General features: G+C 39.2%; 4 protein-coding genes and 1 long non-coding RNA gene across 7 annotated transcripts in view; 2 read left to right on the forward strand and 3 right to left on the reverse strand.

Moving 5' to 3' along the window:
• Window positions 1-5438: 5438 nt before the first annotated feature.
• LOC306822147 (putative N-acetyltransferase camello) lies at window positions 5439-8276 on the reverse strand. Its single transcript, XM_079340922.1, has 2 exons — window positions 7824-8276; window positions 5439-6807 (listed from the first exon to the last, which is right to left on the reverse strand). The coding sequence occupies exon 2, from the start codon at window positions 6793-6795 to the stop codon at window positions 6124-6126; it is 672 nt and encodes a 223-aa protein (XP_079197048.1). The 5' UTR covers window positions 6796-6807; window positions 7824-8276; the 3' UTR covers window positions 5439-6123.
• Window positions 8277-8885: 609 nt separating this feature from the next.
• Window positions 8886-13028, reverse strand: nat8l2 (N-acetyltransferase 8-like 2). The gene is made up of 2 exons (XM_079340923.1): window positions 12799-13028; window positions 8886-11938 (listed from the first exon to the last, which is right to left on the reverse strand). Exon 2 carries the CDS (start codon window positions 11924-11926, stop codon window positions 11255-11257), a length of 672 nt encoding a protein of 223 aa, XP_079197049.1. The 5' UTR covers window positions 11927-11938; window positions 12799-13028; the 3' UTR covers window positions 8886-11254.
• Window positions 13029-15454: 2426 nt separating this feature from the next.
• Window positions 15455-16865, reverse strand: LOC306822145 (adenosine receptor A3-like; the record flags this gene model as incomplete). The annotated part of the gene is made up of 2 exons (XM_079340915.1): window positions 15455-16226; window positions 16537-16865. 2 exons carry the CDS (start codon window positions 16863-16865, stop codon window positions 15599-15601), a joined length of 957 nt encoding a protein of 318 aa, XP_079197041.1. The 3' UTR covers window positions 15455-15598.
• LOC306822149 lies at window positions 16671-19402 on the forward strand. Its single transcript, XR_013778857.1, has 3 exons — window positions 16671-16746; window positions 17820-17926; window positions 19205-19402. It is a non-coding gene; the product is annotated as an uncharacterized lncRNA (long non-coding RNA).
• A 737-nt stretch (window positions 19403-20139) lies between these two features.
• Window positions 20140-26584, forward strand: part of slc12a5a (solute carrier family 12 member 5a) — a 152156-nt gene continuing 145711 nt past the window's right edge. For all 3 annotated transcript variants that reach the window (XM_079341417.1, XM_079341418.1, XM_079341419.1), the window contains exons 1-2: window positions 20140-20240; window positions 20388-20798. In XM_079341417.1, the coding sequence (XP_079197543.1) occupies window positions 20639-20798 (160 nt within the window). In that variant the 5' untranslated portion in view covers window positions 20140-20240; window positions 20388-20638. The remainder of the gene's footprint in view (window positions 20241-20387; window positions 20799-26584) is intronic.

The raw sequence follows: 26584 nt of genomic DNA on the forward strand, positions 1-26584 counted from the left end.
GGGAAAGGCCTGGGTCCTCTGATGACATTCTTACACATGCAGCATTCACTTTTTCAATTACAAAACAGTTCTCATCTGCACTTACTGTTGCTAGGTGACATTAAGATTGTTTTCCACTTGCTCTGTATGCTTAATATTTGCTTTTATTCAAGGACATTTTATATTTAATTTTATTGTTTATTCCTGGATTTTATACAAGATTACTTTCTTACCATTGCTATTTGCAATGTTGATATCAGAAGTCTTACCTCCTTTTTGATTTTGAATGGTTGGGGAGAATAAGGGGACATTGAGGAGAATAGGGAGGTTCCAAAAGTTGAAGTATTGTTAACCAAAAGTGCTTAGACTAAAGATGTTTATGTGTTTTGGTGCTGAGTGCTGGAAACGGTTACTGCCACTGCAGAAAAGCTAAAAAAAACAACTGTGTTTTATACTAAAACTAAAATAATTCTAAATGGCCAATCAAGCATAGCAAAGATCTTCTATTGATTCATAGCAGAGTGCTAAGAACAGATTGTTGCTACTGTAGATAGGTGTCTATTCACAGACTCTAGGAGAAAAACTGTAATCATATTAAACTGCAGAAAAGAAGTTTGTTAAATTTGATGTCTGTTTGTTTAGTGTGGGAAAATGAGAAGGGAGGAAAAAAATCGAGGAGAAAAAGGGGCCAAAAAACTGCCGACTCAGATAAAGAAATCGAAAAAACTGAAGATAGCACATGAAGTAAACATGGAAATCAACACGGTTTCAGACAGAACAGTGTTTAAAGATGGGGAATGGAAAAGAAAACATCAATAGACTCAGACAATGTCAAACAGGCTGTTATTCATGTTGACCTTTTCACACTGTCGAACTCAACCACAGTTGACAGGTACAGTTCATTGTAAATAACAGCTTTATAAATTAATTTTAAAAAGGCTATAGGATGTTCTAGGCGGTTATGTCGCCTGCCCCATGCACAGAGACTGTAGTCCTCGTTGCAGTGGGTTCAGAGGCTACAGAATTTACCATTGTCATTGACGCAGCTCTCAGTCAAACTATTTTGTAGCGGTAGAATTATGTCATCTTTAGATCAATCACTTTTTTTTTTTTACAAATACCAGATTTGTGTCAAATGAATGATTTCAGTAAGTAGGCCAATGTGTAGTAAGCAGGATAATGTACTTTAAGGGTGTTGTCATAACAATGCCACACATTATCCCTCATACACCACATCTTCTTCAATACAATTATACATATATAAATACATTTACAATTTTGTTATTCATATTTAATACAGATACATAATACAAATTAAAGATAAGAATGTTATACAACTTCCGTCAAAGAATGATGAAAGTCCACTTTCTTTAAATACTTTCATCATCGTCTTCAGATGGCTGCATCTTTTTAGGTAATCTCATGTCAATAACTGACAGTGTTTTCATATAGATCCACTATGACAGGGTTTCAAAGAGTTCACATTTACATAACACTTCACAAACATCCCCAAGACGGGGAGAGGAATGTCACGACAATGACCTAAACCCAATATGATTGATTCTAAATATCCCTTTTGCTTAGAGATGACAAAGATGTTTGGACATCAAGGTCCATTATTGTTGAGCCACACTCCATCCAACAGAGAACCAAGGTGTTTTATCTCATACTTCTTTTAGTGTTTTTCATCAGGTTGACTCTTATTTTAGCCCCTTTTTGATATTGTTAAGGTTTTCCAGATGTCTGTAAAAATCTGCCTCTCAAGTTACTGATTTAACTCCTGGATGTTATAAAGCAAGAAGAAGAATTACAGATTGGTGACTGATTTTTTTTCCCACCATTGATATTGTGCCCTGGCATTAGCGGCTGATTTAGAAATTTGGAAATTGTTTTTTTGAAAAAAATGTCAGGGATAAAAATTTCTTGACCATTGTTATTTGCTATGTAGATCGTTGATGAGCACAGCAGGGTTTCACAAGTTGAACTTTTTTTTGACCAAGAGTGCTGTGGGTACTGTTTAAAAAAAACAACAGATGTCAAAGGCGTTTTCGTGCTTTGGACGCTGAGCACAGAAAACACTGAACTGAATTGCTTCGGTGTAGAAAACAGGCCTTACACAGCCAGTCCCAGAAAGCAATGTTATCATATTTCAAAAAAGTTTTATTTTGGGGCTTTTTTTGCCTTTTTTATGTAACAGGAAAGTAGAAGAGAGACAGGACAGGTTAGGAGGAGAGAGTGGGGTGACATGCGGCAAAGAGCCGAGGTCTGACTCAAACCCACGGCCGCTGTGACGAGGACAATAGCTTCCACACGTGGGGCACCAGACATAACCGCAGGGCCCTGTGATCCTTTGTTTTTTTAAGGTATACGTGCATTTAGCTTTTTTAAAAAAAAATGTGTTGCCTCTGTTCTACACATCCTCCAGTTTATAATGGCGCATCTCTTGTCTGTATGTTCATGTAAACATATTGTGTTAAAAGAGTTTTCTCTTTGAATATTATCACAGCACACACACAGGTTGTGTGTTGACTCCTTTAACAGTACAAGCCGTCTTGTTTGTCCCCTCAGCCTCTCAAACAACTGACACAGATATATTGCCATCTTGTTTGGCTTTTTTCATGAGTGTTGAACTCAAAGCCTCTGACGGACGGATAGAGCACACAAAAACACTGCCAAGTGTTATAACACCAGCAGGAGTTACTTTACCTCAGGTTTCTCAATCGCACTCTTTACTTTGGAGAGCTGCCAAGTGTCATTCACCTGAAATGTGTGTAGATATGAACTCAAAACAAGAGTCGTGTGTTGGGTTTGTGGTTACAGGGATGTGAAGGCGGCGCTTTAGAAGATCAAAAGCATTAACGGCAGGTTATCTGAAAGAAAAAACATATTTAATCAACAAATTCTTCATTTCTTTTTTTTTTTCATTTTTAGGTTTTTACTCCAAATTGAACTGTTGTGAAAATGTTTGGCAAAGGTTGTAAACCAATTTTATAGAAGCGCAGATGGCCTAGCGGCTATAGACCTTAGAAGTGAATGGCTTGGGTTCAAGGCCGACCTGTGGCTCCTTTACCACTCTCTCTGCCCAGTTTCCTATTCTTGCGTTCATTCAGAGACACATGCTTAGAATTGAACTTACCACTCCCTTCCCTCTTCTTTTATCTGCAATTGAGATCGGCTCTAAAGGTTATACGAGAGGAGTCCGACTTTAGAGTCCTCTTACACCACATCCTGTACTTCATCAGATTATACACAGCATAAGAGGTTGAAACTGTATCGTCTTATGTTGCAGTGTGCATACAGGCCCCTGGCATTCATGGAGGGCTGACATCCCTGATCTGGACTTAGCTTTTGACTGGGACAAAGTCTGGACTCATCATGATGACTTGACACCATGGAAGCTTCAATCAATGACAATGGTTGCTGATCCAATATGTACTTAGTGTTCTGAAAAGGCTATTGGTCCTTTTTTTTTTTTTACACATGATTTAGGAACCTCCTCCCAGTGGCCAGATTCTGGAAACTTATCTGAGATATTTGCTATCAGTTTACACATATCTTATTATCTCTCTAATATAGGCTTAATATTGACAACAAAAGAGCATTATTATCTGGATTAACAGCAGCAAAGAAGCTAATTACCCCACACTGGAAGCCTCCTCACTGACTTTCTCCTAAAGTGTAGGCATTAATGTACTTAGACATTGTACCTACATTGTACCTACAACTATTGTAAGTACCTATTCCCTCCAGATGTACACACGTATATATATATTTTTTTTTTCTCGATGAAGCACACAGAGCTTCTGGAGAAATCCCACCCGGTAAAAACACATGAGAACAACAGGAGAGGTTCATAACATCATTTCTGGTCACAACAACAACTAAATAACCTGATGAGGGACAGAAAACTAAAGCAGTGTGCCCCACAGACATGTAGGAGTTTAGACATTTGGCCCCCCCTCGTGGTGGAATATATAAACGTGTCAGAGTAACAGAGTTCATTCATGTTAGAGTAATAACCTGGTTCGTTTAAGTTTCCATCACGTGTTTAAAAAACCCCCCCAAAAAACCAATATGCTTCTGTAGGAATCAGTGGAATCAGGAGTTTTCAGCAGCAAATTGGCAGACAGGCACAGACCCTATACTTAAAAAAAAAAAAAAAAAAATCCCAAGCACATAATAATATGAGAACAAAGAGCCACACTGTTTCACAATGCTGGTGTTCAAGAGAGGATTGGAAAGAAGCATTACCAGATTGGAAATATACTGTCTCACAATAAAACATTTAAAAATTATATTTAATTTCAAAAGTGTAAGTGTCAAAATTAAGTTAAGAGAGCAATTGCAACCCTCATAGAACCAGGTGTCTGGATGCAGTAGAATAGTTCTTTTGTAAATGAGGCTGACTTTCAGTTGTGGAAACTACATTTTTTCTAATGTTTCATTTATGTTCATGTTTGATTTAAGTTGTGTTCATATTTTTTGTTTCAGAGATCCGGTATAGATTTCTGGTCATTGATGGCAAGGTGTGGTCCAGAGTTGAAACACAGTCACTGTTTCGAAGAGGTAAATGATAAATCATGATTCTAAACAAAGACAGTATTTCCCTGTATTTTCCTGTTCTCCTCAGCATGAGCAGCCTGGGATCAGATCTGACCCACAGCTCCTTTCCTACTTTATCCATAGTCCTATCTAAATCATGGAAAGAAGCCCAAAAATCAAAAATCATAAATATCAGCTGAATCTCTAATCCTGGTGGAAAAGTGCTATTTTTTTTATTCTGAAACCTTAGAGTTCCTCTGCTGGAACATTTTGGCCAAGCCATCTTATCCGTATCATTCAGTGATTTTATATTCACAATAGTTATACTTCTATTAACTGACTGGAGATTATGTCGTTTACACTTTAATACTGACTGAGGGGCTTTAGAGTTTCTCAGGTCGATTGCGCCCTCTACTGTTCATTATTCAAATGCAACGTCATTCTCTCTAAATGTTGATGTATTTGTTTTTATCTGTAAAGCACTTTGTAAACAGTTGTTTTAAAGGTGCTATACAAATACCGTTATTATTATTATTATTATTATTATGCCTGCTGCAGTGAAGTCATAAATATAAAGTTTCTGAAAAAAACTAGTCATTTATCATGTTGTTACTGACTGATTCTGATTTTCAGCTGGTTGTTTATTTATTGACTTTAAATTGGGTTTTTTTCTGTTCTTTTTAGATTAATCTGTGGTTATTTTTGTTGTCCTTTATTAGAGAGACAGGACAGTAGATAGTCAGAAATCAGGGCGAGATAGAGTGGGGAACAAGTGCAAGATTCAAACAGATTGAAGATTTACTTTACTTGGAATTGGGATCCTTGAGATTGACAAATTCTTTGTACTTTGACTCATCTAATCATCATCAACACTTCAGTGTTGTACAGGTATGTGAAGGAAGGAGGAGAAACAAAAATGACATCAAGGTAGATTTTATTCATTTGTGTTTTTCTGTGTAAAATTCCACATGATCAGTAATATGTGAAAGAAAATCACAGCTGTAGCATTAACAGTCAACAGGGCGTCATTTTAAAATTCACAACAAAAGACGTTCAGTGACAGAAACTACAGTATATTCACAGTTTCCCTAAAGTAGGGTAAAACAAGAGAAGCAACTTTCACAGAGTCAGCAGTGAAATAAAACTTCATAACAGCAAATCAGGTTCCTCAAAACATAAAGAGGTGACAGAACAAGACAAAGGTTTTCACCTTTAAGCTGATTCTTTGATGCACAGGCTCAATGATTTATCAACATCAAGAAACTCAACATAGGGTTTAATCATACACAAGCACCTCTAATAAGTAACTTTACTCCTTAGAACATTTCTCAATATTGTCCAAAGTGTGTTCATCAAAAAGAGACTCACAGACCTTTTCTTTATTGGAAGGAATGTCAAAAGTGCACAGGAATGTGAATACAGCTGATAATAGGTGACACATTCACCACACCTGGCTAACTTGTACTTTTATAAAAACATCTGAATACTTGCCTTGTTTTGATTCACTGCTGAAACTGCATTATTTTTTGGTTTTGCAATAATAAAACGTGACCACAGATGAAGAGAACAATCACCTGGGGGGGTCGCTGGGAATATTCAGGACTACAGCTGTTTTTCCATTCTTAAAATGGTGACCTTGCTCAGTGCTACAATCCAACTGGGAGCATGTGTTTCAGTATGTGAGAGGACGACGTTGAATCCCAGTTTCTTGTACAGAGCAATTGCAGCAGTCAAAGGTGAACTAGTCTCCAGCTCCACTTTGGAGAAACCTCGTTCTTTACAAAAGTCAATCACAGTCTGAGCCATCCTGACACCCAGACCCATCCGTCTGCACGACTTTGAGATGTACATCCTGAGCAGTTCTCCATGTTTCTCATTTACACTTTGTTTGGCCAGTACAGCCACCATACCCACAATTTCAGGCCTTTCGTCAACCTTAGCCTCGGCCACCAAGAAACAGTCGTCCGGTCTGCTCTGATAGTTCCCAGGGATGTCCTGCATATCGGTGTGGAGTTTCTCTCTAGCTAAGCCAGCATACAGCTTATGACAGCAGAAGTACACAAGGCCCACCCAAACTCCAGGCAACACCAAGACACCTATGTTAGAGCCAAGGAGATAGCCAACGGCAAACAGCGCCAGGGTGAAAGCACTGTGAAAAGGGCTGGTCATGGCGTTGTGAAAACATGGACTGATGTGCTCCTTGACACCGGCGGTATACAGAGTGCATACTGCATCCTTGTCCGAGGGACGGAACGGGCGGATCACCAGCTGCATGACCTCAAAGAACTAGAAGAGCAAAAATATAAAGGTTGAAATGTTGCAGAAGTAAGTCCCAAGGTTTTACATTTTTTAATTCATTGTTGAGACCAGTGTTACTGTCAGCTCTGTACTCTCCATTTAGGGTAAATGTAACTGCTTTCGTGCGTCTCTTTTTGAGGGCACACTTCTGTAGCCCAATTGAATGTAAGATAAGAATAGACCATTATTTATCCAACAGCGGATACATTTAGTTTTATCAATGTCTTAAACCTTTGTCCAATTGTGTGATTGTAAAAATACAAGGTTATTGTGGTGGGAGGGCTTTCCTTTTCTGTACAGTATTTGTCCTATCATTGGTGAGTTTGTAACCTTGTATAGTGGTGCTGAAACACTGTTTAAAGCTAAAAGGAGAGTTATGGGTTCACTATTGCCGGTAAACCACCATAACTATCATTTTATCTTTGTTTAGTGTTAAAGAGACCACAGTTTCCTCTGAGGACAGTCTATGTAAAGAGTTATGACCATAAACCACAGAATCAGAACTTTCACATTTCTCTACTAAAACTACATAGTGTACCCTTAAAACCAGGTTCTGCTCATGTATGGGTAGAAAACGTGGGGTGCTCAGCTCTGGACGAGATTATTACAGTACATGTTTGGTGTTTAAATGAGTCTCCCCTATTAACCAACGAGCAGTCAACATAATATCCACATTTACGTGACGTCATTATTTTTACAACGTGATGCGTCTCGTGTTCTCCCTGACAGACTGCATCAGAAACCCCGTCCATAACAAAACAAACTTAACATTCGTTGGTTACCATCATTACTACCGTGAGTTACCATAGTTACTACTGTAGTGCAGCAGTGCACGCCAGCAGCTAACTAGCAGAATCGCTACGCTACCACTAACCAATTTTCTGAACTGAATTTATTAGCTTACAAACACACCGAAACAATGTTAGCATTTTGTCGGATAACTTTGGCTATACGTTCACGTTTTACCAGCAGATTCATTTTTAAAGAGAAGTTAGGTATCCTACCTTTTAATTATCCAGATAACTTGTTAAACTCGTCCTTATTGAGATGACGCAGCCACACAGACAAATGAATGAAGGAAGTGTGGAAAAACAACGCGACGTTTCTGTTTAAAAGTGAATTAGAGAGGGTCCGCTGTTAGTAAGATAACAGAGAAGAGAATGACATTAGAATGCTGCCTTCAAGTGCTCCTCGGAAATATCGAAATTACCCACCTACAACTCTGTTGACGAGGTACTGTATAAGCACCCCCACTGTCACAGATCATGTTTGATGGTTAAACCATCCAAGTATGGGAACAAAACTCAGCAGTATTGCAACAAGCCAGCATGCTTCTACTTCTTACCTAAGAGGGCTGTAGACCCGGAGGAATCGATCCAATGTGATATCAACAAGACACAAAACTGATACCAGGGTGAACAGGATCTCCACACAGCTGAGGAAGAGGCAGCCATGAAATGAAGTCTTCACTTGTCCGTCCACCACCACTGCCACTGGAATGGCCACAAAGCCGACCATTATGTCAGCCACAGCCAGAGACACAATCAGGCAGAAGGTAGGCTGCTTAATGCGCTTATCGCTCCACAGTGCCAAAATCACCAACATATCACCAAGACAGCAGCAAAATGTGACGAACACCTCCATGAATGTGTAGATCATTGTTGATACGTCTATTGTACTCCCAAACCAGCAAAGGATTTATTGTTACTCTTGTTGAGTGTCTGTACACCTTAGCCTGGATCTAAGAGTTATTTGACTCAACAGTTTATGACTGAAATCTCAGTGAAGTGCTGACTGTTGAGTAAACCATAATGCGCAGGTGTTATATTTATTTTATATACTTTTATTTATTATATTGATTTTGAACTCATCCTTGAGATTGACAAAACTGTATGTGTCCCTCCTCTAAGTATTAGTGCACCTGTTAATACGGGACGTGTTGCCTTGCCTCATTACTCCAGGTTTAAGTGTAGTGTTCTACTTAGTCTAATCATCATCAATACTTAAGTGTTATACAGGTAAGTGAAGGGAGAAGGAGACTGTGTGCAAGTAAAAGAGACATCCCATCGAGGTAGATTTTATTTATTTGTATTTTTCTGTCAAATTCAAAGTGATCAGTCACATGTGAAAAGAAAATCACAGCTGTATTGTCATAAAACTAATCAACAAAAACAAAAGACTTTCAGTGACAGACACTATATTCACAGTGTCCATTAAAGGGATACTTCACTCATTTGCATCAAGCTTTGTATCATTAGAAACCTGGTCATGTTTTTGAATGGTCGTGCATCCCGCCCTCATTTTCCAATGGGACAGGAAAGCTCCGTATTTTTTTTCTGAAAAGGAGCCTCTGGTGACGCAAAAATCATAACTTTGATCATCGGAGGCTGTTTTGGTTAGCAGGGATGAAAATACATCGCTACTTCCTCATATTTTCTAACGCGGAAGCTACAGACCTATCACAGATCAGTGGGCGGGACCTCACTCCCAGAATCCAAGCTTAACGTCTTCCATATTACTTGGAATCTATGCTACAGATTCTATGGGGAGAAAGCTGATAAGAACCGAGAATAGCGAAGAGAGAAGGTTTAAACTTCAAACTGATATGATGAAGGGGATTTTGAAGGTCTTGTGCACACATCGGATGTTTTTGGCTCTTTCTACGTGCCGCAATATCGCAGCGGGCTGACAGGCGCCAACAGGCAGGTCCGTGGCAATGAGAAGGAAGAAGCCTTCTTGCCCGTGCACACAGACATAGAGTCCGTTTTCTGCCAGGAATTTCCAAGAGGCCAATTCTTTCTGGAAGAAATCTGGTAATAAGCTGTGGAAATGACCGCATATGTTCTAGTAAATACCTGTAAATAGTGCTGCATTCAGGTGCTGCTCGGCTGGTCCAAGTGTCCGAGGTGGGAAGTCGTTCTTCAAAGACTTGAGTGTTTTTGTTCTGGCTTGAGCAGGTACATTTCACAACTCAAGAAACATATTTTTTCGATGTGTCCCACACCATGTGAATGCACCATAAAATCCTCAAGTTCAGCAGGAGGGGCCTGTTTTGCTGTGCATTCTGGGAGTTGTTGTCTTTCATCCACATAAGCCAAAAAGCCACTTTCTTCCTTTTCTTGGTCAAGAAGGCACAAAATAAAATATAAAATTACAACATGTATGAACCTATGTCAATACAGATTTATGTTTCAACAGGTAAAGTATCCCTTTAAGGAGGGTAAAACAAGAGAAGAACCTTTCACTGAAGTTGGCACAGAGTCAGCAACAGATTAAAGACTTCAACAAATCATCTTCCTCAAAGCATAAAGCAGATGACAACAAGATGAAGGTTTTGATCTTTACAGGGAGTTGGTTCTTCAACCGATTTGCACAGGCTGAATGATTTACTAAGGTCAAGGAACACAGCATAGGGTCAGTATAATCATACATAAGCACCGCTAACAAGTAGCTGTACTCCGAAGAACATTTCTCAACATTGTCCATTGTCATTTGTTAACCATGTTATAAATGCAGACCTTTTCTTTATTGGAGTGCACAGGAAGCTGTGGGTTAGCGAATGTGTGAATACAGCTGTTAGGTGACACATTCACCACATCGAGCTGGCTTTCCTTACTTCATATTCTTTAATTCTGGGCTCAACTGTGTGTTTGTACAGTAGAAATGTTGTTACACATTTATCACCATTAAACCCAAACATACCCTCTGCCGAGTTAGTGTAGGTACATGTGTAACACTGTTATATAAAATGACAGGAGTTCATGTATGAACTGATAAAACAGTGGAAGAAAGTTCATTAAATCTGCTTATAAAACTATCTTCATTTTATCAACTACAATTCACCATACATGAGAGGACCTGTCTTAAGAGAGCTAACAATCTCAAATGAAACACACGTACCAAAGGACATAAGAGGCGGTTTAAAAATGTCTTTTAAATACAACTGAGGAGCCACAGCCTCACTCAGAGATGTTAATGTTTAAAGCAAGAGGAGGAATATTGTCCAAAGTAGAAGGCTGAAGACAGAAGATAGTACATTTTAAAACCAAAGGAGAGCCGATACCACAAGTAACAACCAAACTATAAATGATTAACCACTTGTCAAACGACCTTGCAGTCAGGAAAAAAAAAAAGAACCTAAAACTTTTTCAAAAATGTTTTGCAGCATTTTAAACTACCGGTACTCAAATTAGAAAGCCCAAAACTGAAAAATTATTCAACCATGTTTAAGACTTTCTGTTTGTTTCGAGGTCCAGCTGTTTAAGTTTTAAAGATTGTGACTTTCCTCTTTTACACTTTTCATCATTTTCTGAATTTTGTAGCGTGACTTTTTAAAAAAATATATTATTTCGTGCTTATGCTTTTGTAAAGAATCTGAATACTTGCCTTGTTTTGATTCATTGCTGAAACTGCATGAAGAGAACCATCACCAGGACTACAGCTGCTTTTCCATTCTTAAAATGGTGACCTTGCTCAGTGCTACAATCCAACTAGGAGCATGTGTTTCAGTATGTGAGAGGACGACGTTGAATCCCAGTTTCTTGTACAGAGCAATTGCAGCAGTCTGAGTTGAACTAGTCTCCAGCTCCACTTTGGAGAAACCTCGTTCTTTACAAAAGTCAATCACAGTCTGAGCCATCCTGACACCCAGACCCATCCGTCTGCACGAATTTGAGATAATCATCCGGAACAGTTCCCCATGTTTCTCATTTCCACTTTGTTTGGCCAGTACAGCCACCATACCCACAATTTCAGGCCTTTCGTCAACCTTAGCCTCGGCTACCAAGAAACAGTCGTCCGGTCTGCTCTGATAGTTCCCAGGGATGTCCTGCATATCGGTGTGGAGCTTCTCCTTGACAAAGCCAGCATACAGCTCATGACAGCAGAAGTACACAAGGCCCACCCAAACTCCAGGTAACACCAAGACACCTATGTTAGAGCCAAGGAGATAGCCAACGGCAAACAGCGCCAGGGTGAAAGCACTGTGAAAAGGGCTGGTCATGGCGTTGTGAAAACATGGACTGATGTGCTCCTTGATGCCGATGCTGAACAGAGTGCGAACTGCATCCTTGTCCGAGGGACAGAACGGGCGGATCACCAGCTGCATGACCTCAAAGAACTAGAAGACCAAAAAACAAGTGTTCATCAATGCTTACTATTATTATTATTATTATACAATTATAATAATAATATATATATTATATATATATATATATATATATATATATATATACACATTTATATATATATATATATATATATACACATTTATATATATATATATATATATATATATATATATATATATACACATTTATATATATATATATATATATATATATATATATATATATATATATATAGTAATAATAATTATTAAAGTATTATTATTATTATATGGGATTAAATGCTCTATTTGATCTAAATTCATTGTTGAGACAAATGTTACTGTCAGCTCTGTTCTCTCCATTTAGGATAAACGTAACTGCTTTGTGCCACTGCCAGTGTCTTTTTGAGGGCACACTTCTGTTGCCCAATTGAAGATAGATAAGATAAGTTAGATTATTATTCATCCAACAGTGGATACATTTAGTGTCAGATCTTAACCTGTGTCATTTGTGTGGTTGAAAAAATACAAGGTAGTTATGGTGGGAGGGCTTTCCACATTTTTGTGACGTAATTAATTTTACAACAGACGATCCGTCTCGTGTTCTCCCTTACAGACTGCATCAGAAACCACTGACCAAACAAACAAAACAAACTTTACATTAGTTGGTTATTTTCGTTACTACTGTGAGTTACCATAGTTACTACAGTAATGCAGTGCTTGCCAGCAGATAACTAGCAAAATCGTTGTCATACCAGAAATCAATTTTCTTCACTACAATGTTACAATGTTAGCATTTTGTCAGCTAACTTTGGCTATACGTTCATGTTTTATCAACAGATTCATTTGAAAAATGACGCTCGGTATCTTACCTTTAGTTATCCAGATAACTTGTCCTATTGGAGATGCAGCCACAAAACTGAATGAGTAAACTGAAAACACGCGATGTTTCTGTTTAAAAGTGAACTAGTGAGGGTCAATCTGTTGTCAGTAAGATAACAGAGAAGAGAAGAACAAAGTTGAGTGTAACGTTGCCTTCATGTGCTCCTCGGAAAGATCGGTTTCACTCATCTACAACTCTCTCTCTCTGTCTGTCTGTCTGTCTGTCTGTCTGTCTGTCTGTCTCTCTCTCTCTTTCCACTTCTTTTTCCTTTACTTCTTCTTCTTCTTCGTCTTCTTCTTCTTCTTCTGATGAATTGGCTGTCGCCTGCGGAGTGTAACGCTGCCATCCACAGTCTAGGAATGGATAATTATTTCTTATCTTATGATACAGGCCAGTATACAGTATGTAAGAATCGAAGTACTGTGCCAGCAACAGATTAAAAGCTTGTTTCCACAGAAAATATTGACTCAAAGAAGAAAAATAAGAGTCAGATAACTCTCTGAATAACTGACTTCTTTCATTCCTCCAAACTGTTTCCTCCTTTTCACACTGACAAAGATCATCAGGGTGTTTACCGATACTGTCACTATATTCACAGTGTCCATTAAAGATAGATAGATAGATAGATAGATAGATAGATAGATAGATAGATAGATAGATAGATAGATAGATAGATAGATAGATAGATAGATAGATAGATAGATACTTTATTGATCCCGAGGGAAATTCAGGTCGAGGGAAATTCACCTGAATTAAAGGGATACTTCACTCATTTGCATTAAGCTTTGTATCATTAGAAACCTGGTCATGTTTTTGAATGGTCGTGCATCCCGCCCTCATTTTCCAATGGGACAGGAAAGCTCTGTATTTCTTTTCTGAAAAGGAGCCTCTGGTGACGCAAAAATCATAACTTTGATCATCGGAGGCTGTTTTGGTTAGCAGGGATGACACTACATCGCAAAATATTGACTCAAAGAAGAAAAATCAGAGTCAGATAACTCTCTGAATAACTGACTTCTTTCATTCCTCCAAACTGTTTCTTCCTTTTCACACTGACAAAGATCATCAGGGTGTTTACCGATTACATTACTGGCCAATTTTAGCAGAAGCCTCTTCCTTCCTCTTAATGTTTGAAGAGAGAAAAAAAGGCCTGCCTTTTCGCTCTTCATCCCATTATCTCTGCCACTGACACTTTTCTTTATAAATACTATGACATTCACCTTTTCTCAAAGGAACATTCACCCCAATATCTTGTTTTAAGAGAAACTTATTTGCAAGCCTGTCAGTGATTTCACCTTCCTCAATCCCAACATGATCCGGTGCCCATAAATACGTAATTTGACACCCCAAATTCTGAACCTCAAGTAAGCAGCACAAGATCTCCTGAACCAAATCAGGACGATATGTTGATGACCCGTCTTTCAATGCCAACAAGGAAGCCACTGAGTCAGAACAGATTAAAGACTTTGGAGGTTAAACTGCCCTAACCCACCACATGGACAACAAAATAGCCAAAAGTTCAGAAGTAAACGCAGACAAATGATCAGTCTGCAGACACTGTGTACATACCAAACCTAGTGTTCCCTGAGACTGGATCCTTGGAACCATTTGTAAAGATCTGCATATATTCATTCTGCATCTGATTTACATGTGAACCTAAACTCCCAGAATTATTTTTCATATGTCTCTGCTCAAGCAGGGATAGATTAACCTCAGGATCTGGGAGAAACCAGAAAGGAACAGGCAACCAAATAGCCCCATACATTTTGAAATGCAACCTTGAACGAATCGGATTTTTTTCAACACTTATAGGTCAGAACACTGCTGAATAGTGCATAAACACATATAGAACAAGGTTAATACATAGAATAAAGGGGAATCACAGGGGACTGTTTGAAAAGGTGGAAATACGCTTATAATATGTCCTCTTTAAGGCCACCCCTGCATAAGTTGGGGCAATGACTTATGCAGAGGCTTTATCAATAAGAATCATCTCTATGTTATAGGTACTCAATGGCAGCTATTTCAATAGAGTGAATCAAACAATCAGAACTTTGTTAAGATTCATGTTAGGAGTTTTCATATACTCACTCAATACACATTGTGATAATCAATTTCAAATATAAAAAAGTAGTTGAACTTTTAATTCATATACCTATTTATTTTAAAAAGTAATATCTTTTGTTTCCAACATTTTCACTCATGGTTTCCAACAGAGACTTTTGTAACAATACAAAAAGCTTTGTAAAGAGGGGCTGAAAAAAGTTCAGCCATCATTATCATGCAATAGACTGCACTTCTCACAAATCATTTTTTCCACGGCCTGGCTATAAATCTTTCATAATGAATGGTTTCCATGATACATTGACTGTGGTGTGGGTTGACAGCAACACATTCTCACTTCCTCCAAGCCTCCAAACCACTTTTTAATAGAACGCTTTTCAGAAATTACACTTTTATTCTATGACATAAAAAAGAGCATACAGATAGTATTCATCCAGCCTTGCTAAAAGACTGACACTGAAACTGTATACATAAATCCTGGTGACATACTGAAACTATTACTTCTGACATTTTAGAAGAAAAAGTAACCACAGGCTTAATTACGTAAGACTAAATTAAAAAAAATATTTCACACAGAATTTTTAAGAATTAACATAGTAAAATTAAATAAAAATATCCTGATGAGTTGAAGAAAAGTCATGGTATTTTACAGTATGCTCAGATATGCAAACAAACAGACTATGAAACGTTTTTACATTATGTTACACATTTTTTACCACACTGTTTCAGTTACTAAAATTGTTGTCAGTCGACTGGTTCGTCTGTGGTTCTGGAGTTTCTTTTCCACAGGAAATAATCCGTCTCCAGATCCTCAGGTATGCCTTCTTGATCTTTTGTATCTTGAATGCGTACACAATTGGGTTTACAGCCGAGTTTGCATGAGAAAGCAGGATGCCAACATAAAAAGCTGCGTGTGGTACATCAGTCTTCTTATCAAAGTAAACAATGCAGTTCATGATGTGGAGAGGAAGCCAGGACAGGGCAAACAGAGCCAGGACCAGAAACAGAGATAGTGCCAGCTCTCTCTCTTTCTTCAGGTAACTCTGAGACTGTTGTTGGGCCCCGTTGCCTGGTCTCTCTCGGAGGTTTCCTCTGATGGTAAAGAAGATGTATCCGTACAGTGCAGTCATCACCAACAGTGGTGTCAGGGTGCAGAGAAAAAAGTTGGAATAAACCAGATAGGATATGGGGATAACGTCAATAAATCGGCATATCAAAGTAGAGTCGACTGTCTCAGATAATGTTTTATGGTTATACCATCCAAGCGTGGGAGCAAAACTTAGTGGTATTGCAACAAGCCAGCATGCTGCAACCACAAGTCTGGAATGTCTCTGTGTTACCATCCTTTTGTACCTAAGAAAGAAAACAATGACCTATATCGTTAACCAATATGATGCATTTCCATTTTTCTGAAAAAAACAAAATACAGAACAAAAAAACCCCCAATAATTCAAGGATGTATAATAAGGTCTCAGTCAGGCTTAAATGCTATCAATGTTTATAGCTTGTACAAATAAATTCAGGGGTTACAATGAGATTCTCACTCACATGAAGTTTTTTTTTTTTTTAAGTATTTCTTATTCCCTAAACTTCAAATTGCTATTACAGTTTTCTCTTCACAGTTCAAACTGAAGAAGCATAAGTGCATTGGAAATAATTTTACCTAAGAGGGATGTAGACCCGGAGGAATCGATCCACTGTGATAGCAACAAGACACAAAACTGATACCAGGGTGAACAGGATCTCCACACAGCTGAGGAAGAGGCAGCCATGAAATGAAGTCTTCACTCGTCCGTCCACCACCACCGCCACTGGAATGGCCACAACGCCGACCATTATGTCAGCCACAGCCAGAGACACAATCAGGCAGAAGGTAGGCTGCTTAATGCTCTTACTGCTCCACAGTGCCAAAATCACCAACATATTACCAAGACAGCAGCAAACAGCGACGAGCACCTCCATGAGTGTGTAGATCACTGTTGATACATCCATCGTACTTCCTATCCAGCAAATGATTTCAAATGATTTACGCACAAATGTTGTGTGTTAAGTACGCCTGAGCCGATCTGATAACTTTGAGGAAGTCCTTAGCCCTCGACCACTTTTTGAAATACTACACCTACATATCTACTTGCATGACCTAAAAAAATCTTACCATAGGTTTCAGCAGCGGTACACATTAGAACAAAGGCTATCGGGCCAAACCAGATGAAGCCACAAAGTCACATCCGTAATAAAAAAGCTTTCGCTTTATACCTCCAACAGAACATTTGTTTAGTGAGGCACCAAAACCCTACCCTAACCCAAACCCAGTAAAATCTACTAAAAGGAGCTCTGAACTGGACATGAAATAGACTGAAATGTATTTATTTTAACGCCTGACATTGGACTTCTTTTGCCTGCGTACACCACATCCCCATGGTGCATTAGTGGTCATTTGATTATGTTTGATATACGTTTATTTGGATTCTATCTGACTATTAGACACTTCTTTTATAGGCTGCAATACAGAAAATTACTATTGTCTCATTGAGATTTAGCACTGGTAGTTTAAGCTGTAAATATGTCCTTAAAAATTGTAGCAAGGAAATGAGGAAATGTAGCTAATAAAAATACAGTAATAGTAATGATAAGTATTTTTTGTAGAGCACTTTACATTCGGAAATCTCAAAGTGCTGCAGAGTTTAAAAGAATAAAAGGAATTGTAAAAACAATAAAACATACAAATTAGCAAAAGACCTTTGTAAATGGTGCAGAGCTTAGTCGTGGGTGGTATGAGGCTGTGTGTGGATGTTGAATGAAGGGTGTGTGAGGTGGTCTGGGGAGTGATGAGCTTCTGGAGGTATGGGGGAGCAAATCTGTGGATACAATTCTGAGTTTAACAGGGAGCCAGTGAAGGGATTTGAGGATGGGGATGATGTGTTTGTATTTGCGCACCCTCATCAGGATCCTGGCAGCTTCCGGATGCTCTTGCCAGAGATCCCGATGATGCATTGCAATAGTCCATCCTGGACGAGAAAAAGGCATGAGTGAGCTTCTCTGCATCGACCAGGGTGAGTGAAGGGCAGAGTTTGGCGATGTTTTTAAGGTGGTAGAATGAGGTGAATGACGTGGGTGTCATAGTTGAGTGATTTTGCTTTGCCCAGGGCCACGTGCTTGGTTCTGCTGGTGAGGTATGAGGTGAACCAGCTGTGTATTTCCTGTAAGTCCACTATTCCAGGAGGTGGAGGATGATGTCGTGGTCGACTGTATCAAAAGCAGCTGTGTGATAACTGGTTATTATGCGCATATAAAATAATCTCTCCAGCTTTGTGTAAATTCTTTATCATGCTGTTCAGGAGAGGTACTTAGCTCTGCAAGAATATCAAGAATATCAAAGGTCTAGCCTGTACCATTTCCCAGTCATCAGTACAAGTAAGGCATTCTTGTCAGTGCAGTGGATTAAATTTAAAGTTTCCATTAAATATCAATAGCAAAATCAATTCTCAATTAAATGTGGGGTTAGGGAAAGTTCTGGAAGGGAACACATGTTTTGATAACAAATCCTATAAAGTGTTTGCAAACCCACTGATCTTCCTTCCACTCCTTACTAGAGACCAATAGTGCCACTGTGAATAGCTCTTTTATCATTTTTGCGTTATCACTCAAAAGTCAAAAATGCAAAATATGGTAGCTCTCTTTGTCTTACTTAAAAATGTTTTAACCATTTCCATTTGAACTGATACCTCTAATGATTCTGATCCAAATGGATAAGTAAGGGATCATACAAGATGATGCATTTTATGCAGAATCAGGGTGATATCTTCTTTAAATATCCATATGTCTCTTCATGTAGCTATCTTTGGTAGACCACCAAACAAACTTACAGATAACACCTAAGACAATGTTATCGCCTTTAGAACAATTATCTTCAGTGGAAAACCCACAGTCATCCTCTTCCAAAGCCTGGCTAAAGGAAATTCTATTTCTCATAAATTGGTTCAAATGTTTCATGTAGAGGCCCTTCTCTTGAGTTTTAATCCTATTGGAATCCACTACTCAATTGTATTGATCAACTCCCAAGTGTCCCCATTCACCCATCTTTTGCCTGCCACATAGCCAGCCCCCAAATAGGACCCCCTTAGTTTAGGGAGGAGGGAACTTGTGTGTGGTCAGTAGACTGTTGTACTAGGTCTACTGACTTTAACACCCCTTAGATCTTCTTCTTAGTCCACTCTAACATACTATATGTGAGCACCAAACTTTTTATTTCACAATCTATGTTCGGGAATGCATTACTCGTGACACTCTCTTTGCTATAATTTCTCACTACAATTTTCTTTTTCTTTTAGGCAAAGCTGGTTTTGAGAACCCAAGTGCAGAGGCAGGGACAGGTGCAACTTAGAGTGTCGAAGATTCTCTCGGTCAGGGGAATGCAAGGGTTGAGCCATGGTGAGGGAATGGTGCAGTGCAAGACAGGGGAGTTTGCAGGCGAAGTGGCAAGTTAGTTTGAGTCCAGAGATCCAGATGTGTGCAGTTCCAGTAGATTAGTCTGATGACTGGGTCATCAGACTAATCTTCCTCTTTGTCTGTGATTTGAAAGGCTGTGCAAAGGAGCATAAAGGTGTGGCCGAGTGTTGGAGTTGTAGCCCAGTTATTATAGCAAAGTTGATTGAAGATGGTTTGCAGCTGCAGCGCAAGTCCTGAAACAGCTGATCCCACTCGTGCAGTCAAGCATAAACATGTTTCTACACACAAACAAACAAGCACACACGCATGCACAGCCTGCTGGCTACGATAAAGGAAAGGGCTTGACATTTTCTTTTTTCCCTCCACTTTTCGTTCATAAATGTGTACCTTTAACTAACGCAGGTAACTTTATAGGAGGTCCATGTGTTACGTGGTGGGTTGGGGTGGGATTTGGCAGGAGTAGAGTTTATCAAGGAAAAGGGGAATGGGGTGAAGAGTCTTTGTAAAAAGAAAAAAAAAGATTACATTTTATTTGTACTCTGGGATTGCTTTATTTAAAAAAGCCTTCACATTCAAGGGTGCAATTCAAGTAATCAAGTAAATCTACTCTTAAAGTGGCACATTAGGCCTGCATGGCGTCGACGAGTGAGTCTCATCTGGTCGAACCACAGGACCCACCAACTACTCTTTCATGAAAAAAAAACACTACACACATTTATGTTTTTCAAATAGGGTCATAAGTTGTGCTTCGACATTTGCCATCATTTTTTTAATGCATTTTAAATCAACAATTTCGGTATAAATAAATAGAAAACTTAGGGGGTCATAGCAGCAAAAAGCCTTTCAGTCGGTGATCCTTCGGTACTATGTGGTTGCCTAGCAACGTAAACTTCGACTCAAAGATAGCTTCGTTGAAAGGTATTTGTATGATAAACCATACTGTATTATTATTATTATTATTATTATTATTATTATTATTATTACTATTATTTTTAAGAATGACAAAGCTTTCTTGTTTTTTTTGGGTGTTTTGTTTAATAATATGGGTCCACCAACAACAATCAGTCGGCTTTAGGACCCAGGCGCTCAGCAGGTCCAGACACCGGTTGATGAGATGGTCCACTCGGCATCACACATCCAATTACTCGACAAAGAGCGGCTGTGCACCCTGGTCAAGGTAGTGGGAGGTGAACTCTCCAGACGGTGAAGGTGGACTAACACCTACCGAAGAGTGAACCCTTTTCCCCCCCCGGTCTTTGTCTATCAGCGTCAACCCGCACCGTGAACACCAATCGTTTGTCTCACCGGCGACAACCATGAGCCAGAGGTTCACCGTCTCCAAGAGCGACGGCGACCGGCGCCCCTCAGACATCCAGGGAGAGGTGAACCAGCTGTTTGAGGGAGACGAACCCCCGTCCAACACCGGTGCCGAGGGTGAGGATGCTGCTAGTAGCGAGGTCGTGGTGGTGCTGAAAGGTAAGGGAACACACTCATGCCGGCTTCACTCATCTTATACGCTGTTTTGCGTTAGCTGTATGCTAGCAATCCTCATGGTAGACTCTTTTTTCATTGACAGCACATTGTCCGCGGACAGATGTGTGTGACTTGAATAATTAATGGCCACGTAGCAAACCGTCTGGAGTACAAATGGGCTACTGCAAAAAACCCCAAAAGGTCTCATTTTCTCCACACTCTTTGTATTGTTACAGGTGCATTGCGCAAAATACTGGAAGTTGCATGCATTGGCATGTCGATATTGAAAAACAAAAAATGTTTTGCTACAGGTTTCCATCTTTAAATGTTATTGATATGCTCCAGTGTGGCAACCAATACAGAAGTCAATGCTCGTCTTGTCTTTCTGGTTATGCCTTTATATGAATTAATCTAGATTTCCTGTTGAACACTTGCACTGATATGTATCTTAAAACCTAAGCACAACATTCAAAGTTTCTGCTCACCAGGTGTAAAAAATCCGATGTCATTGCCATGTGCATTAATCAGATATACCTCACTTTTATAACAGCTTAGGTGTGAGTATCTAAAGTGTGTTATCCCACCGTATCTTATGTGTCAAAGTTGGGCCAGTGCGTATCTAATTCATAAAATTGCAGTTTTGGATTGTCATCATGAAGAAGGATGGACAAAAAAACATAGTATGTCAAACCTTTACCTCTGTCATACTATTATGGCAATTTTCCATATTGTCCTTGGAGTACTCCATGCTTTGTCCTCCGGGAATCAGCTCCATTGTGGTTCTGTCCTGTCATCGACTCACCTGACTGAAATAATCCAGCTCCTGTCCGTCATTTTGTGATTTGAATGCAGCAGTGCAGAACAAATGGTGGAAGACATTCCCATCAGGTCATGAATGGAAAGTCTTCACTGTTACCGATGAATAGCATTAGAAAAGGTGTAATCATTCACGTCCATTCAAGTGCAAATAAAGATTTATCAGCAAATGAATCAACACGTTTATACTGTGCGACTTTATGAAGGCTGCTACATTAAGGGCATTGCAGGATAATTGGCATGGCTCCCTAGATTCCAATTAATTTATTCTCAAAACGCACTGCCCCTTAATTTCTCTGCTTTACTCTGAAGTCCACTTAGTAGTTAAGTAGTGAGGGATTCAATTTATCTTGTATGGCAGAAGGTAGGAAAATAGTTACATCACATTGACCGGGTTTTGGGGGGGAAATGCTTTATTTCACCATACGAAATCATTATTATTGTTAAGTCTTTTCTACATCACTTCCTTCAGTCCTAAATGTTATGGTATACTTAACCTTCTCTCTGGATACATTACATTCTCTCTCTTAACATCAATACTAATGTGTGATCATTCAGGAGTGCTGACAGATTTCCACTATTGAACTCTCTATCCACGGTCGCAAGAACTGAAAGCTTTTCATTACCCATCCAGCACTCTCCTTCACTGCTACATGTGGCTGCAGAGAGCCTGTGAACACGCCACCACCTCCTCCTGTGCAGAGGACTTAACTGAAATGCTCCAAAGTGTGTCAATCACTTCTGTGGACATTAAAGATGACTGTGCTGTTCGACATATTGGAAGAACTCACATCAGCTTTTTATGTTACCCTGTAGTGATGGGGAACACTATATTGAAGGCCTTCCCCTCTTGACGCTCTGCTCCAGCTGAGCTGTTGCCTTGTGATGTCTCTACATCCACTTTGCTGGTTGCCATGGTAATGCAGAACATTTTCTCCAGACTTAGTCTAGTAAATGAGTTGAAAACACTTAAGATCAATTAAGTAATATTATGCAATCAATTCTATTGCTCGGGTGGTGGGATACGTATGTGTGCGTGGCTTTGAATCATCATCGAATAAAAGGAAAACAGGATTCTCTTTCCAGCTCGATGGAAGAAGCCCAAGGCTGTACCTTTAAAATATTCAAATTATGAGTAAAGTAATGTCATAGTTCTGCTTATTGGACTATTTCGTTTTTTTAAACAGATTTAGTTGTATATTACACAATACAAAGGGAGACACTAATACCATTTTCCAGCTGAAACCGGAGAACGTTTTAGACTCCTTTCCTAAAAATATATGAAATAATTCACTCCTCTGTCAAGAGTTGGGATGTTCTTAGTGACTAATTTCCCGAGTCGACAAAACCCGCATTCAGACTCATCAACTAGTCTTAAGTTAAGAAAACAGTCAACATTGATCACAATTCATATAACATGTGTTTGAGCAAACACAATTCAGGTGTCTGCAGGTGAACAATGTTAAAATGGTTTGGTGAATGTGCCTAATATTAGCGGTAGAGCATTATGGCAGTATGGCAGTATCCATTAACCTGAGCTAGAGTCTCAGCTGGCACACGGCTGAAACCTTAATCAGCATTTGACCCGCATCACGGCGCTGAATTCAAAACGCTATTGATATTTAGTTAAACTGACTTAGAATTCTGCTGCTGACCAGGGAGGGTGACAACATGAAATCGTTTTTTTGGCTAACGTGTGCACATCCCACCTCTTTTTTTTGCAATCCATAAACTCTTGTGGTTTAGATGGAGGCAAACATCTCTTCTTGTTTAGTGCGAGTGCATGAGTGGCTTTGATGGCTGAAACTGAAACAGATAAGTCACATTCATCCTGGTGTGTGTAGAGTGAGATCTGTGACAAAATATCTGAGGCCGTCATTGTCACCATTACAGTTTTGCTATTCTTTTATTCTGCCTGCCAAAGCCCCCCTAAAGTGTTGTTCTGATTTAAGCTGCTGAAGAGCAGACGTTTCCAATGTTTGCCCCCCTGATCCTGTTTCTATTGATCCAAAGGGAGGTGTGGGCTCATGTGGCTCAGACGGGCGCTGTGGTGGGTAATGATTGTAGGCTGGAGAAAGGACGATCCTCCTCTATCTGCCCTTGACCTTGCAGAGGTAGACAGAGATCTGTCTTCCTGAGAACAGTTGAGCTCTGTGGAATGGGCTGCAGATGGACTCTGATGGGCTGAATGTTTCTCACCTTGCAGATGGCCAAGCAGGGATGCTTTGAAACTTTCATAGCACTAGTATTTCCTGATTTATTATTTCTTAAGGATGCAGTACAGAAAACTGAAAACGTAGCGGTGTGATAACAGTGATTTGTTTCTTCGACAGGACTTCTGCACATTGACTAACATGATGAAGAAATAAGACGTTTTAAAAGAAATGTTGTTCATTAAGACACTTGTGAAGTAAATAGTGTTAGCAAACTGTTACTTACATATCACAAACACTTGGCAGCAGTGACAAGAAACACTTCCTGTTAGGAAACCTTGACTGCAACCAGAACCATTAGTAGACAGCCATCTGCCCGGCCTGATGGGCTGAGAAAATGGGATGGCGGAAAGACAAAAGACACTAAATTCATAGACGGGTTGGGAGACAAACAGAAAAATAACAAAAAGATCATTCAGACTTCTAGTAATAATTATTAAATAATATTATAGTAATTATATTATAATATTAAATATTAGCAGATGTATGACTAATATAACAATAATGATTAAAGTGTGAATATATCTTACATTTATGTGCATCAATGTAGCCATCAAATTGCCAATGATGCTGCATCATTGATGCAATATGAAAGTAACGATCCATATCGTCGTCTTCACTGACTATCTCATTAGACTATCTCACGTTTTTGTTAAATGGCCACATGCTTTTCTGAATACCTTAAGACGCTGTGACAAAAAACAAACAACAATCAATAAACAAAGCATAATCCATCAATCTAAGGGGGAAGGATGGGACTTAGTGATTGTAGGCGATGTTGTAATGTGTCATCTCCATCTCAAGCCTCTGAGTTGGATCATACTGAAATCAAATAGTGGTAGATTTATGATACCAGTGAATAATGTTGTGTTGTTGGACACAATTTAACATCATAATGAGTTTAACCCCAATTTATAAGAACTGATCAGAGAAGTTTCAGAGTTGTAGCTACTTGAATCCTTTGGCTCGCTCTCTGCATCTTCCCTTAAGTGAATTCAATTTTGAGTTAGCAGACCTTCACGTGTTTGAACTATTTCTGAGCAAACGTAGCGAATCTCTGTAAAACTTCATGCATTATTGATGCACGCCTCAGCCTTGACTCCTGCGGTTTTCCAGCCAAACTGGATTTGCCCAGACTTCTGCTTAATCTGTGTGTGAGTCTGTGTGTGCGTGTACTCGGGGTTTGATTCTATTAGTGTATAAAACAGTGGCCATTGTCGCTGAGAGACTTTGATCTGAAACCAGACGTTTGACGTTAATCACCCAGTTTGTCCTCGGAGCTTCAACCCCCGTGAGAAGAGAGGCCCGACTTGGCTGAGGTTTCATCTGTGTCAGGATGTTCTGTTTCCTTCGAGTCAAATAAAGTCACAAAGACAATGACACAGCGTGGGAGCAGTGACAATAACAACCATAATTACAACAACAACTGAACCTGACGAAATCATGGCAGCATGAAATACAGTTTCCTTACAATTACTTTAATTTGACTTTTTTTTTAATCTACTGTGTATTCAGAAACATTTGAGTTTGTGTTAAGGAACATTTTTGGCATTTCAGGAGTGTGTGACTCCCCATGCATTTCCCTTCCCATTCTAATCTAAACACTGTTTTATCTGTGTTTGTCGCAGTGTTTTCCTGTCGGCATGACCTTTTTTACTTCCAAAACACAGAGTGGATTTGAGCTGAGTTGGTCTTAATTATTAAAAGGAAAAGATAGGTAATTTTCTAAATTGTCAAAAAATCCAGAATAATACTTATGTCCATCTTCCAGTAATTTCTAATGAGCACATCAATTTCTAATGAAGGCAAAATCCTGAAAGAAACAAGTCATTATTGTATCATTTCATTTCTAAACAGGCTAAAAATGACCTCAGACAGCTGAGAAAATATTACTCAAACAAGATGGAACTGAGTATTTTTTTTTTTAGTGAATTACAATAATCATTCTTTTTATTATCTCCTCACTTTCACACAAAGTCCTTTTCCAGCAGTGGCTGCCAGTGTTTGTGCTCCCCATGATAATGGAGTGTTGTCGTTGTTGGCTGACCAGACGGAGAATTGTTTGTGTGTTTATTCTGCTCCTGTGCCTGTAATAGACGCCATGTAAATAAAAGACAGCCTCTTTGATATAGAGGAGCAGAGCAACGGTGAACACAGATATAGAGTCTCAAAGGTCTTTTGTCAATGACTCCTATTGTATTAAATTGAGAACACATAAGAGGGAAGAGTGTGGACACCTGATTAGGATTTTTTATGGGATATTTATCAACCTTCGGAAAGCCTTTGTGTTGTCACAGCTTTTCTTGTTTTTGTGAAATGTGATAGTTCAGCTTAGTGTTGTTGTTGGCCGTCTGCTAAAGCGATAAGGCTTAAGATGTGAGCTTTTGTTTGAAGATCAGCTGCAACTTATGGGCTGGGCTTCAAAAAATAAACTCTAAGTCTCCGGCTGTTGCTCCAGGAGCCACTCTATAACCACGTTTATTAGTGTCAACTAAGGACCAACTCTTCTGGTTTTCCAGTGCTGCTCGTGTGGCGTGCGTTGTCATGGTTATTCCAAAATCACTTTCCTCACAGATGCACGTTAAGTGTAGCCTCAGGTTATTAAAATGATTGGAAGCTGCTTGCTGTCTTGTGTTGCTTTGAAACGAACACTTCTCAAAGTGCTGGGCAGGCTCACGAAGCTCTTCACTGTCACGTCATTCTGGTGAACTTCTGGTTTGAGCTATCATTGTGTCAGCTAATGCAGTGATATTTTTCACA

This window comes from Symphodus melops (assembly GCF_947650265.1).
Source record: "Symphodus melops genome assembly, chromosome: 4".
In the NCBI taxonomy this organism is placed as follows: Eukaryota; Metazoa; Chordata; class Actinopteri; order Labriformes; family Labridae; genus Symphodus; species Symphodus melops.

Bases quoted from the DNA above. Each gene is read 5' to 3' on its own strand.
- LOC306822147 (XM_079340922.1), bottom strand. From the start codon at position 6,795: ATGCAGCTGGTGATCCGCCCGTTCCGTCCCTCGGACAAGGATGCAGTA.
- nat8l2 (XM_079340923.1), bottom strand. From the start codon at position 11,926: ATGCAGCTGGTGATCCGCCCGTTCTGTCCCTCGGACAAGGATGCAGTT.